The following is a 12,848-nucleotide window of genomic DNA, read 5'->3' as shown; positions in this document are numbered from 1 at the left end:
GGTCGAGTCCACCATGCGACAGAAGTACCCCCACCTGTTTCAGTAAATCTCAATGTCGAGATTTCTTTTAAGGGGGTGAGGATGTAACACCTCGTAAAATCGTGTCCAATGATGTGTTGACACGTGTCCTAAACCCTAATGATGTCAAATGTTGACTATGAAGGACTATTGTTGCCAAAATGTTAAAAGATGTGTGTGGAGGGACTAAAAGTGTCTACATGCTTAAACTAAGCCTCTGAATGACCTTTTATGGTATTCCTATCCTTTAACGAGCCACATGTTGGACGTACGAAACCGTTTGTGAATTAAATCATAAGTTTGTGAAATTAAGGGTTCAAAGCGTCAACATGTTTAATTATACCTCTGAGTGACCTTTTAACGAACCCGGAGCTTAACGGTGTTTGGTTACACTTCCAAGAATACCTACAACCCAACTTGAAGGGTCATAAGTGCCAAATATAAATCTTATAATGGCTTAGAGGGGTTAAAAGTGTTAAAAATAGAACTTATAATAACTTTTAGGGACTAGGGACTAAACTTGCCAAGTTAGAAACTTGGTTTGCTGAAACAACAGGGGGTCGCGTCGCACGACAGCCCCACCTTGGAGATTCCTGGCATAAAGGAGACTCCCTTTCAGTCAAGTTTTCGAGCTAGGACCCTTTGTAAGTGTCCCTGGCCTCTACTTTTCGTTTTATAGGCTTTTAAAAGCCGAAAGCCAAAGTTTTTCGATAAATGCTTTGACTTTCGGCTTAGACCATTATGGTCCAGCCATTGTTCAAGACGAACATGGCTACGTGATCATAATTAGGTAAGTGTTAATCCCTCAAAAGGGCACCTCCTAATAATCACGTTTGGTTGGTCAGTTGACGAGTCAACGTTATTAATTTAAAAAGTCAAACGGGTCAGTTTTTAAAATAATTCATAACTGATAATGTAGATGTTATAAAATATGTTTTATCACTTTAATAACTTGGTAATAATTATTAGAACATGTGTAAACATGTTCACCCGTCAATTCCAAGTTTAGGGTCGGTTCGCAACCGAAAGTCGCGAAGTTTGACTTCTGCTTTGACTTTCAATTCTGACCCGAATTAGTATAGTTTAATTCTGTTTTAAGGCTCTTTTGTAACCATATTATATTGTAGTATAACCCTCTGAGGTTATATTACATGGTCATATAGTAAACTGAGTTTATATTGCAAGTTCCGTTATTAATGCTTAATGTTGACTAAAATGCCCTTTTGTTTAAAAATGAGTTTTCAATAATATAAGTGAGCATGCAAATGAGTTATGTACTGATAAGTAAAAAAATATTTAGCATGTTTTGATGTTAATATTCTGGTCATAAACTGAATTTGCATAATTAATCGTAAATCATGCTTTTAAAAGGACTAAAATAACCCTTTACTTCTAAAATGAGTTTTAAACATAATTTCTTGATAAAACTCATTACCTACTGATATGATATTATAATTAGGATTATTTGGGATGCTAAATCAGATTGTAAACTGAGTTTAACCTCAAGTTCTTGTACAATGCCGATAATGCCCTTATGGCACTTAAAATGGGTTTTAAACATAATAACCATACAAAACCTTTTACTTATTGATATGTTATGAAAAATAACATAATTTAACTATTCAACGCTGGTCATAACATCAGATTTACTTAAAGATCACATAAATCGTCATTTAACAACTTTAACATCGTTTAGGCGCAAGTATGCTTTTAAACCATATTTATGAACCAAGACTTGTTATCTACTGATTTAATAAATCATTTTAAATATTTTTACAGTAGGTATAAGTCATGAACTCAGAATCCCAAATAAGTCCTCAATACTATGTGTGAAATGACCAAAATGCCCCTACGGCGCATAGTTTGGTCTTAAAGCATAACCACACATATATTTGACATCCTACTGATATTATATCATAATTTAACTATTTTTGTAGAATGTTTATGACCATAACATCAGTTTACCTGGAAGCTCCTTTTATAAGTCATAAATGACCAAAACACCCTTACGGGGCTTAATTCGATTTTAAAACCTTAACTGGCATACATGTTAACACCCTACTGATATTATAGCATGTTTTAAGTATAATGACATATGGAACTTGTATATGACTTATCCGGTTACCCGATAATGCTTATACACGTTCGGTTCGACTTATGTAACTAGTTTACATAAGTTTACCGAAACGGGTTTAACCTTATCATTTTAACTTCAATTTCCAGAATGTAATTAGTTTACCCATATTATACAAGTCTTCATACTTGTTGGGTTTAAACTACACTCTATTCCGGTCATCACTTGATCTAGCGCATTGTACCGTTTTCCATTCTTTAAGCTAGCCGGTCTAAGTCCATGACTTAAATAGGACCCGTGAGCATTCTAATTGGTTAATATTACCATCATTCTAGACTAGAGCCTTCCGGTATAAGCTACCTACACTTGACTAGTGAATTATACGAGAGAGTTGTTTAAATATTGAATTGAATCGAGTTATAGCTCAGGTAAACACTTTTAACTTATTTTCCCTTATAAGGGCTTGGGATACGGTAAATTATTACCGCTTGGTCGGGTATGGGATCACTTAGCCGGATTGTGGCTATCAAATCTGCATAACCCGTTTTAACCTCTTTTGTTTGATAACTTAAATATTGGGGGTTAACGACCGTGTCCTGGATATCCTCGGCTTATTTAAGTTACTAATGGCCACGACCTATGCACGGGGTGTAGGTATACACCTGACACATGCAAATGCTAAAATATATTTTACCCACAAGTTGGGGATAACTCCTTTGTGGGTTTATAAGTGGCGAATACGTTAATCATATCTCGGTTTCTATACTGGGCCCCATATGTATTGACAAACATGTAAAACTGTGAACAAGATTAAAATTCTTAATTGTCCCAAATTATAAAAGATTTTTATGTGCCTTATGCACTTAAATCAATTTTGGAAATGTTTTTAAAATGTGTCAGTTAATTGTATTTACCAGTGTAAACTGATGTATTTTTAAAAAACTAAGTGACATGTACTATACGCAAATAGGTTGGGAGCTGCTTGATATCAGTAGAGGATCTTGAAAATCCTTAGAATGCCTAAAAGTTTGTTGAACATCATTTTGTACATTTATTAGATCCGTATGTGGATCCTTTAAATACAACCGTCTGTATTATTATTTTGAACTTTAAACACTCGGTTTGTAATAGTAATTTTATTCCAAAACTTTCACTATGCTATTCTGTGTTTATTGACTATGATGATATCAACTTACGTCACTATACTCCCCACCAGGTTATGTGGAAATATCGGGGTGTGAAAAATATGGATTCCATCATTAAATTATCAATTTAATATAAACATAGTAATGTTATTATATATAGTTTCTATTGTTATGACATGTTCATCCAAATGATAATATATTTTCTAAAATGTTAGTATAAAATAATTCAAATCATTTTTTTTTATTTCCAATAACGTTTTTCTAAAGCTAACATAATATATATTAGAGTAAACTGCTAAAATCGTCCCTGTGGTTTGATTCAAATTGCTAGATCAGTCCAAAATCAACTTTTTTTGCTAAAACAGTCCCTGTCCCTGAGCCTAGTTTTTGTTGCTATTTCAGTCCAATAAATTAACACCGTTAGAACCTCTGTTAATGAATTGGTAAAACTGCTAAATTCGTCCCTGAGGTTTGATTCAAGTTGCTAGATCAGTCCAAAATCAAGTGTTTTGAATTTGTTAATTATAAACTTATTTAGGTATATAATTTTTCTAGACTTGCATTAATTTTTTGAATTTGTTAATTATAAACTTATTTAGGTATATAATTTTTCTAGACTTGCATTAATTTTTTGAATTTGTTAATTATAAACTTATTTAGATGAGTAAATTGCCATTTTAGTCCATGTGGTTTGAGCCATTTTCCCAGTTTAGTCCAAAGTTTCATTTTTAACATCTGGATCCAAAAAGGTTTCATCGTTGCCATTTTGGTCCAACTGACTTAACTCCATCCATATCTGTTAAAGCTGCCAAGGGCATTTTTGTCATTTCATTTGGTCCAACTGACTTAACTCCATCCATATCTGACAAAAATCACTACTAGAAAATACACTTCTCTTGACACGCAAACAATGACACACGCATGTTTATGACATTCAAAAGTGTATGTCAAGAAAAAAATGTCATGGTTTACAAAATTTAATAAATCTATGACATTCCTTTTTGTGTGTCATGTTTTTAGTGTCATAAAAAAAACCAAGATTTATCTTGACACGCAAACAATGACACACACTCATTTTATGACATTCGAAAGTGGCTGTCAAGAAAAAAAGTCATGGTTTTACAAAATTCAATATATTTATGACACACTTTTTGTGTGTCATCCTTTTAGCGTCATGAAAAAAAACAAGATCTATCTTGACACGCGAATAATGACACATGCTTATTTTATAACATTTAAATACGTGTCAAGAAAAAAATGTCATTGTTGTACAAAAATTTAATAAATTTATGACACTGTTTTTGTGTCATCTTCTTAGCGTCATAAAAAACATTATATAAACATAAGGGTTAATTTCCTATAGCAATTATTTTTTATTTAATATATATAGACATCATGGTTAATTTCCAATAGCAAATCATAGGAAAAATTTGAAAACTGTTAAGAGAAAAAATTGTACGGACTTATGAAAAGTGATATATTAATTAAAAATTTATATTATCAATGTCTCGTTTAGGCTCATGAGCTGGGTTGAGCTCGGGCTAGTTTACTTAACGAGTTTCTTTTTAGGTTCAAGCTCGTTACAGTTAGGCTTGTCATAGTGGTTTTGGGATGGCCATGCCGATTGGTGTTGGTTTTGGAAGGTATAAAAAAAAAAGTCCATTTAGTGGTAAACGTCTTTAATGACATTTTGTTTTTGTGCCATTAAATTAGGTTTTAGTGGTACTTTGTGTATGTCATGTTTAATTAAAAGGCACTTTTAGTGGCATTTATCTTTAATGCCATTAATTTACGTTTTTATTGGCACTTTTCAGTAGGCTTTTAATGACATTTTAAATTTTCAAGTACTTTATTTTAAAATTTTCCCTCTTCTTTTCATTGAGATTAAGGGTTTGAATTTCCGATATGACTAAAAAATATGACACAAATCTAACTCGAAATTCACGAGTTTGGTTTAGTTTAAATGAGTTCGGGCCAGTTTTAGGTTTAACCCGCCAACCTGTCTAACCGTTTATATTATATTATATTTTTTTGTCGGGTATTTTATGCATAATTATAACTTACAAGAAATTGACAAAAGGTAATATAATATTTTTATACATTTGTATTTTTATTGTAAACCTTTAATTCTAAAATATTATTATATGCACAAAATTTAGGTCAAACAAGTCGTTTTAGATTTAACTAGAGGTGACAATCTTGATCCAAAGGCTTTTAAGTGGGTTATTTGGGTTGCTTTTAAAATTATATGGGTTAGTTTGGGTAAGATATTTTAGCTAAACGGGTCACAACGGGTAAATTGAAATTCCATCTTGTTACAACGAGTGCACCGATATTGACCGAGTTTCTAGCTTTTTCTTTTTACATTTACTTTTTATATCTACCTTACTGTTCTAAATTTCTTATTATTTTGATGTAATCAGATTCTCCACTAATCAAGGGTAGGAAATCAACTCTATAAATAATTGAGAAATTTACACATTAGTACAAAAGAATGAGATAAATACAAAACAATATATTAACCTAGACTAATATCTCCCCTCAAGCGAGATGGTGGAGGTCCAAGGCGAAGCTTATTCCGATAGAACTCGAATTGTGAATGAGGGAGGCTTTTCGTAAAGATATGGGTAACCTGCAAGTTAGTTGGAACAAATTGAGTCTAGATCTTGCCGGATGAAACGAGCTCCCTGACGAAGTGGTAATCGAGATCAAAGTGTTTGGTATGCTTGTGAACCACATGATTTTAAGTAAGAAATAGGGCACATTGATTGTCACACAAAAAAATTGGAGGACAATCCTATGGAAGGGCATGTAACTCACGAACATATTATTTCAATGAAATTGTTAGCCATGACACGACACTCAGACTTACAGTTAAAACGGGAGATGGTGGGTTGTTTCCTGGCACTCCACGCCACAAGGTTGCTACCAAGAAAGATGGAGTAATCATAAGTGGACCTACGAATATCGGGGAAACGGGCCGCCACCCACCACCGCCACCTCCGACCACTGCTACAACTGCCACTAGGGGTGTGCAAAAAACCGAATTAACCAAACCATAACCGAATTAACCGACAAAATCGAACCAAATAAAAAACTGATGGGTCGGTTAATGGTTTTTTGAAAATCAAAAGTAGCGGGTTGGTTATGGTTATCACTTTTTCCATACCCACCATAACCGAACCGAACCGACATGTAATAGATATTTGTAGGTTTTAGCACTTTTCACCATATTTTTAATATTTGATGTTTTTTACTGAAGATTTTTAGTACTTATCGGTTTTTCATATCATTTTGTGGTTTTGATTAAATGTTTATTTGAATTTATGGAATGTATCATATCACTTTATTTGAATATTCGATAATAATTGGTATTAATATTATAGATTATATGTAATATACTAATATATACAGATATACGATAACATTTTATTCTATGTTACAAAAAATTAAGCTATTTTTAGCTAAGCTAAATACACGGTTAACCACCCATAACTGGCCCGCTATAACCATCAAAACCGAATAACTATAACCACAATAACCGATCGAGTTATGGTTATGGTTATCCAATAACCGACATCGCGGTTATGATTATGGTTTTTGGTCAGAACCGACCCAAACTGACCCATGCACACCGCTAACTGCCACATATCACCACTCACCACTACTGATTTTCTTTCATTTTTTATGTACGTTTTTTTTTACTTCCTTTATAAATTTGTAAGTAAACTTTACCATTTTTAGATGTACATCAATTAGAATTTATGTAATTTTTTTTTCTTTCTTTTAAAAAATACTATTATATTATATTTTGTATAAGTTAATAAGTTCTATTTTTTTAACAATCTTATACCTATAAAAATATTTATTATATTAATTTATTAGAAGATAAGATTTATTGATATTAATTTAATTTGTTTTCCTAAATAAGTTTCACCCATTTAAACCATTTCTTTTGAATTTTTTTGATTTCCCCCCATATTCACCTTTTCCCTCTAGAAACTTGCACATATTCCCCAAAATTCATTTCCCTCCCCTCATTATTTTCATCTTCCCGCTCCTTCTCTAACCCTACATTGATTTCTCCCTTTCATCTACCCAATTGTCGTCAAGCAGTTGAATGACCGAAGAATAACATTAGCTTCATCTGCCTTCTTTTTTCTTGTTGTTTAGTTGGGTTCCATCCTCTAAGGTTTTCTGTTGCGTCATCGCATCGGAGTACAACGTGGCCGCACGCACTACTAGAAATAACACCTTTCTTGACATGCATTGCGTGTCATAAAAGGGTCTTTATGACACGCAAATGCGAGTCGTTGATTGAGGAGTCATAAAATTAACATGACATGCATTTGTGTGTCATATTTTTATGACACACATTTAATGACACACATTTAATGACACGCATTCATGACACACATTTAATGACACACATTTAATGACACGCATTCACGACACGCATTCATGACACACATTCATGACACCCATTTTATGACACTTTTTAATGACACACGTTCATGACAATCATTTATGACACATACGTATGACATTCATTTACGCGTGTCATGCTTTTAATTGTATAAATTTTTTTTATAAAATTACTAATTTGCCCTGGATACATGTATAATAACAAAAACAATAAATTTTTTCATAAAACAAACACATATATATATATATATATATATATATATATATATATATATACCAAAACAATCTATTACATAATCATTTGTCAAGTATACTACAAATATTTTAACATTAACAAAAAAAGAATTGTTTGTCAATACATTATCAACACCTAGAATACGATTTATAACTTAAAAATAGAGTTAACTGCATAAGTCGACCAATCTTCACGAATGTCATCCATATCCGCAGCCGAGTATTCTTCTACTCCTTTCCCAACCTAAGACAACAATTAAATAAAATAAATCTTAAATCAGAATTTAATCCTAATATATGAGTTTAAGCATTTGTTTGGATATATAAATACATATTTCTCTAATATATAGACAAAAATATGCCTAAACTTACATTATCATTGTCAAGTATTTCAACTCCTCCATAAGCTATCTCCTTCATGAACTTCATCACATAGGACCCACATTCAATACCTTCTGGCTGACATGGATACTACACAATTAAAATATCAAGAAATGTGAAACCATTGCGATTTAAGTTTAAACTAAAGGGTTTCAATATTTACAATATCACTACACCCACAATTTAAATAAGGGACTTAGTGCTTACCCTAGCGTTATTCCAGATGAGTTTAACCCTAATGTTGGCACCACTTCGTGAAGCATACACGACCATTGCCCTATAAAAAATCAAAATTATATCAGAAGCAGACCCTTGTCCATTTTTCCTACAGACCGCCAACAAAGTTGACCAAAAGAGACACCATACATGTGACGAAAGGAAAGAAACAAAACATGAAACTTAACCTTGACATGTTTGCTAGGAAACACAGAAGTGCGAAGTGTGTCATGTGTATCATCTGCAAGTTTTCTTCTCGGATGCTTAGAACAAAAGCAACTTGGTTTGATGTAGCTGCAGTTAATGTTATCCTATACTCGGCATCCCATCGTTTATGCATACCTTCACTTGGATACAACAAGTCCAGTTCCACAACCTAGGATCACATTAATACAAAATCAAACAAATCGCTCATGTAAATAACAAAAGAAATGCTTTGACCTGGTCAGAGAATCCAGCGCCATGGGACATAACATTTGCCCATCTGGTTCTCGCAGTTGCCATAGCAGTGATATGGAACCTTTCTCTCCATTTATTATTTATCCACTAAAAAGAAAGTGATTCACTGACTTTGTAACACTGCTGAATGTATTTGGTACCTACATTTTATACAAAAAAAAAAAAAAAACTAGAGGATAAGAGAGCGAGCAGGCAAGCACTCAGCTTTACAAGATATGATTGTCCTTACCCTTAACCAAAGAGCTCCCGTTGTTCGCACATGCTATCACGCTAATATAGTAGGATTTCTCCCGCTGTTGCATAATCTAATCCTTTAATATACAACAAAATGCTTAGTAGTCTAAAATTAGGGGTGCTAAACGGGCCGTGTTGGCGGGTTCAACCCGACCCGAATCCGAAAATTGTTTCATAGATATGAACCCGAACCTGACCCGAATATTCGCAGGCTGACCCGAACTTGAATTTATTTATTTTTTTATTTTTTTCAGCAAATTAATATATTAAAATTAACATCTACTAAAAAAATCACAAATTAGATAATAAAATTACATTAAAATCATAAAATCTTATGTCAATTTCTATTTTTAAGTTATAAGTATAGCATAAAATACACACCAAATTTAATTTATAACATAAAACATATTGTAAAAAATATAATATTAGAGAAATGGGTTAAACGGGTCAACCCACCAACCCGACCGGGTTGACCCGAACCTGACCCGTTTAGCTAAATGGGTGGGCGGATTCAACCTGAAACTGACCCGAACCCGTTTAGACTAAATCCAAACCCGCGAATTTCGTGTTAGGTTCGTGTTGTGTTTTCGGGTGGTGTCAGAAATTCACACCCCCTATCTAGAATAAATCATTCAACAAACCAGACCCTAAAGCATGAAAAACCTTGTTGAGAAATGAGGGAGTTGGTAAACTTGAGAGGTGATAAAGTGCCAGAATCCATTATAAGAGCCCATAGGTTTGAGCAAGAAGCCACACTGCTGATAAGCAACCCATCTTCGTTTCCTTTGTCAATATGTTGAGCAAGTCTCTGATCTGCCACATCACAGTGATATCTACAGCAAGACATTTACATGTAAGTTTATATAACATATGATAAAAAAAGCAATTTTTATAAGTGATGTCCAAATTTCGCAATACGGGTTGGAACATAGCAAAAAAGCATTTTTTATACGTGATGTCTAAATATGACAACAAAAATATATTATTACAATATTAATCTAATTTTTGAAATGAAGCGACTTAGAAGGTCATAAGGCTGGAGGGTGTGGTATAAAGCCCCTAGGGGCTTTATCACGCCACCTCAGCGCCACCTAACCGCCATGTCACACGGGCAGCTTTAAAGCCCATTCCTTTAACTTGCAGGGTGTGGTTTAAAACCCCCCTTTACACTATAGCGCCCCCTTTCTATCCATGTAGACTTTGCGATCATAGAAGTCGTAATCCCGAACTCCTTCGAGCTAAACTTCTTCCATACCGATGCCAATTTTCTGCCTTCAATAGCTTCACTTCCAAACAGAAATAACCAGTCAATAGTGTATCTATAGAAATCAGTATATTCTTACCGAATCTTGAGGCCTTGTTTCAGCATTAAAGTGAAGATGTGCCTAAGAAGTTTGAATTTATATAGTTAGCTACACTTGGGATATAGAATACCATAATAATACATAACAAATCAATTTATTTATAGAAATCAATATATTCTTACCAGAAGAAGATTAAGTTCTTGAACGGTTTACACAGGTAATCCCACCAAAATCACCCAGCGAATAGTCATAAGTGAGACAATGCATCCACAATGGATGAGCTGAAAACATGGAACACCCACTACAAATAAATGCCATCTATTGACATACAAAAAGTGACACAAAAACACAAAAAAGGTGTCACTAAAGGCCCTTGTAGGAATGGGCGGCACACAAAACAAGTGTCACTAGAAGCGCTAACGCTAAAGCCTTTTAGTGGCACTTTTTCAACATGCCGCACAAAGTTTTTGGACTTTTAGTGGCACTTCTTTTTGCCACAATATAAAAAGACTTTTGTGGCACAATTTTTGTGTTTTTGTATCTATTTTCAAAGCATAATATATTTTTTAATTTTTTTCCTCCGCCTTTCTTGAAAAAGCCCTAGTCTTTTTTGCTCCTTGCGCCTAGGCTCCGGCCAAGGCCTGTGCGCCTCGCCTGCGCATTGCGTCTTGACAACATAGAATGAGTTAATATGGCATAACTAAATCAGTTATTATCCAAAACAGTTATCTGCAGTAGGGCTGTAAATGAGTCGAGCCAAGCCAAAGTGAGCTCAGGCTCGAGCTTGATGTTACACGAGCCACCACTCAATAAAAAAAAGTTTTGATTTATATAGCAACTTCAGGGTTTTTAAGCACCCAAACATTTATACTTTTATAGCATCCAGCGTCCAAATACGAAATATATTTTTAAGTGCCAATTTTGCTTTGCAAATTAAAATCATTAATTTAAACATACATTCAAGTTGCAGCAAAAATATTGTAGACAGCTATGATTTCACATACTTGGAAAAAGCCATTTTTATCAAAACTTTAACTAATAGTGGAATTATCTGGATAGTTATGTTTAGATCAAAACTTCAAAAGCCATTTTATCGAAACTTCTAAAGCCATTTTATTGAGACTTATAAATAGTTGACATTGCCAAATTGGTCTAGACATATCTGTAGGCTACAGCAAAAAAAAAATGAAGAATGTTATATAAATGAACAAACAAAATACTTGATAACTTCGCATATTTGGAAAAGCCTTTCTCTCAGTTAATGCACAAGTCAATGGATAAAAAGGTTCAAGAATCAAGTTAGTTATTCTAGGTAGAAGGGTTAATACTGGTCAAGTTTAATGTCAATTTGATTAGTCAAGGTGAATCAAAAGTGAAAATGAATCGACTATGTAGCACGGGAACGGGTACAGGACTGGGTTACGGGGACGATACGGGTACGGGGAACGTCAAAACTGAAAAATCCAAGATACGGGTACGGCAAAGGTACGACAAAAAAAATATTAAAAAATAAAAATATGCACACTTTTTTTTCTGATTTAAGATGTGCGATATGATCAGACTAGAGACTTGTTCTCATTTAAGAATATGCACACTTGCTCTTTTCTTATACTCATCCACTTTAATGTTTTGTAATATGTGGCTTAGATATTATTAGACCAAGGTAACACAAATCTAATCTACCTAGCCGAGTTAATTTATTGTTGTGAAATGTATTAACCCAAATGTATAAAAAGGAAAATCTTATTTTTAACAATGAGCATGGATATCATGTCGCACTACCATTTACATCATGCACAAGGTCTAAGCTATAGCTTATAAAGAATTTATACCAGAGTACCAGACATCAACATAACCAATCTTTGAATCTTACAAAATGACTTTTCTTATTTTTATCTTCAATCGGCTGTAATACTAACCTAATTCAGAAATGAATAGTTAATTTCACACTATATAATGGATGATCTTGGCACAGAAAAATCAAAGCACAAATCGCGTCAAGGAAATGTCGAAAAATTAAACAGATTGTTATGAGATAAGAGGCTCAAAATTGAACATATCGTACCTAATATAAAAGCTGAAATCATGGGAAAAACTGCAGCAACACCGACACACAACCTGTTGAAGATGATTTTTAAGGAGAAACACCAAAAGACGAACTAGGGTTAGGGTTTAATATAAGAAACCAAAAATTGAACATATCATACCCGGGTATGGTGGATCCGTGGAAAAAACTGCAGAAACACAGCCACACAACCTGTTTTGATGATGATTTTTCATAGAATGATGAAAGCGAATGAGAGAGACGAGAGTGAGGGAAACTTGAGAGAGACGAACGTAAGAGGGAAACTTTAACTT

General features: G+C 33.7%; 1 protein-coding gene across 4 annotated transcripts; it reads right to left on the bottom strand.

The window, feature by feature from the left end:
- Positions 1–7,973: 7,973 nt before the first annotated feature.
- LOC110878898 lies at positions 7,974–12,848 on the bottom strand. Of its 4 annotated transcripts, none has more exons than XM_022127295.2 (10): positions 12,698–12,848; positions 10,673–12,608; positions 10,530–10,571; positions 9,833–10,019; positions 9,182–9,263; positions 8,935–9,092; positions 8,682–8,869; positions 8,485–8,554; positions 8,269–8,367; positions 7,974–8,140 (listed from the first exon to the last, which is right to left on the bottom strand). In XM_022127295.2, the coding sequence occupies exons 6-10, from the start codon at positions 8,995–8,997 to the stop codon at positions 8,045–8,047; spliced, it is 516 nt and encodes a 171-aa protein (XP_021982987.1). In that variant the 5' UTR covers positions 8,998–9,092; positions 9,182–9,263; positions 9,833–10,019; positions 10,530–10,571; positions 10,673–12,608; positions 12,698–12,848; the 3' UTR covers positions 7,974–8,044. The 4 variants fall into 4 exon arrangements, with proteins under 4 accessions (XP_021982987.1, XP_035830861.1, XP_021982982.1 ...); XM_035974968.1 differs by having other exon boundaries at positions 9,182–9,245; XM_022127290.2 differs by having other exon boundaries at positions 9,850–10,019.

The sequence above is a fragment of the Helianthus annuus genome, chromosome 1, assembly GCF_002127325.2.
Source record: "Helianthus annuus cultivar XRQ/B chromosome 1, HanXRQr2.0-SUNRISE, whole genome shotgun sequence".
Taxonomy (NCBI): Eukaryota; Viridiplantae; Streptophyta; class Magnoliopsida; order Asterales; family Asteraceae; genus Helianthus; species Helianthus annuus.
The sequence above is the reverse complement of the archived record's forward strand: the minus strand, read 5'-3'. Positions and strand labels throughout refer to the sequence as shown.

Bases quoted from the DNA above. Each gene is read 5' to 3' on its own strand.
- LOC110878898 (XM_022127295.2), bottom strand. From the start codon at position 8,997: ATGGCAACTGCGAGAACCAGATGGGCAAATGTTATGTCCCATGGCGCT. The intron at 8,870-8,934 runs GTCAAAGCATTT...ATGTGATCCTAG, and splicing joins GCGCTGGATTCTCTGACCAG to GTTGTGGAACTGGACTTGTT. The intron at 8,141-8,268 runs GTAAGTTTAGGC...TTGTTGTCTTAG, and splicing joins AAATACTTGACAATGATAAT to GTTGGGAAAGGAGTAGAAGA.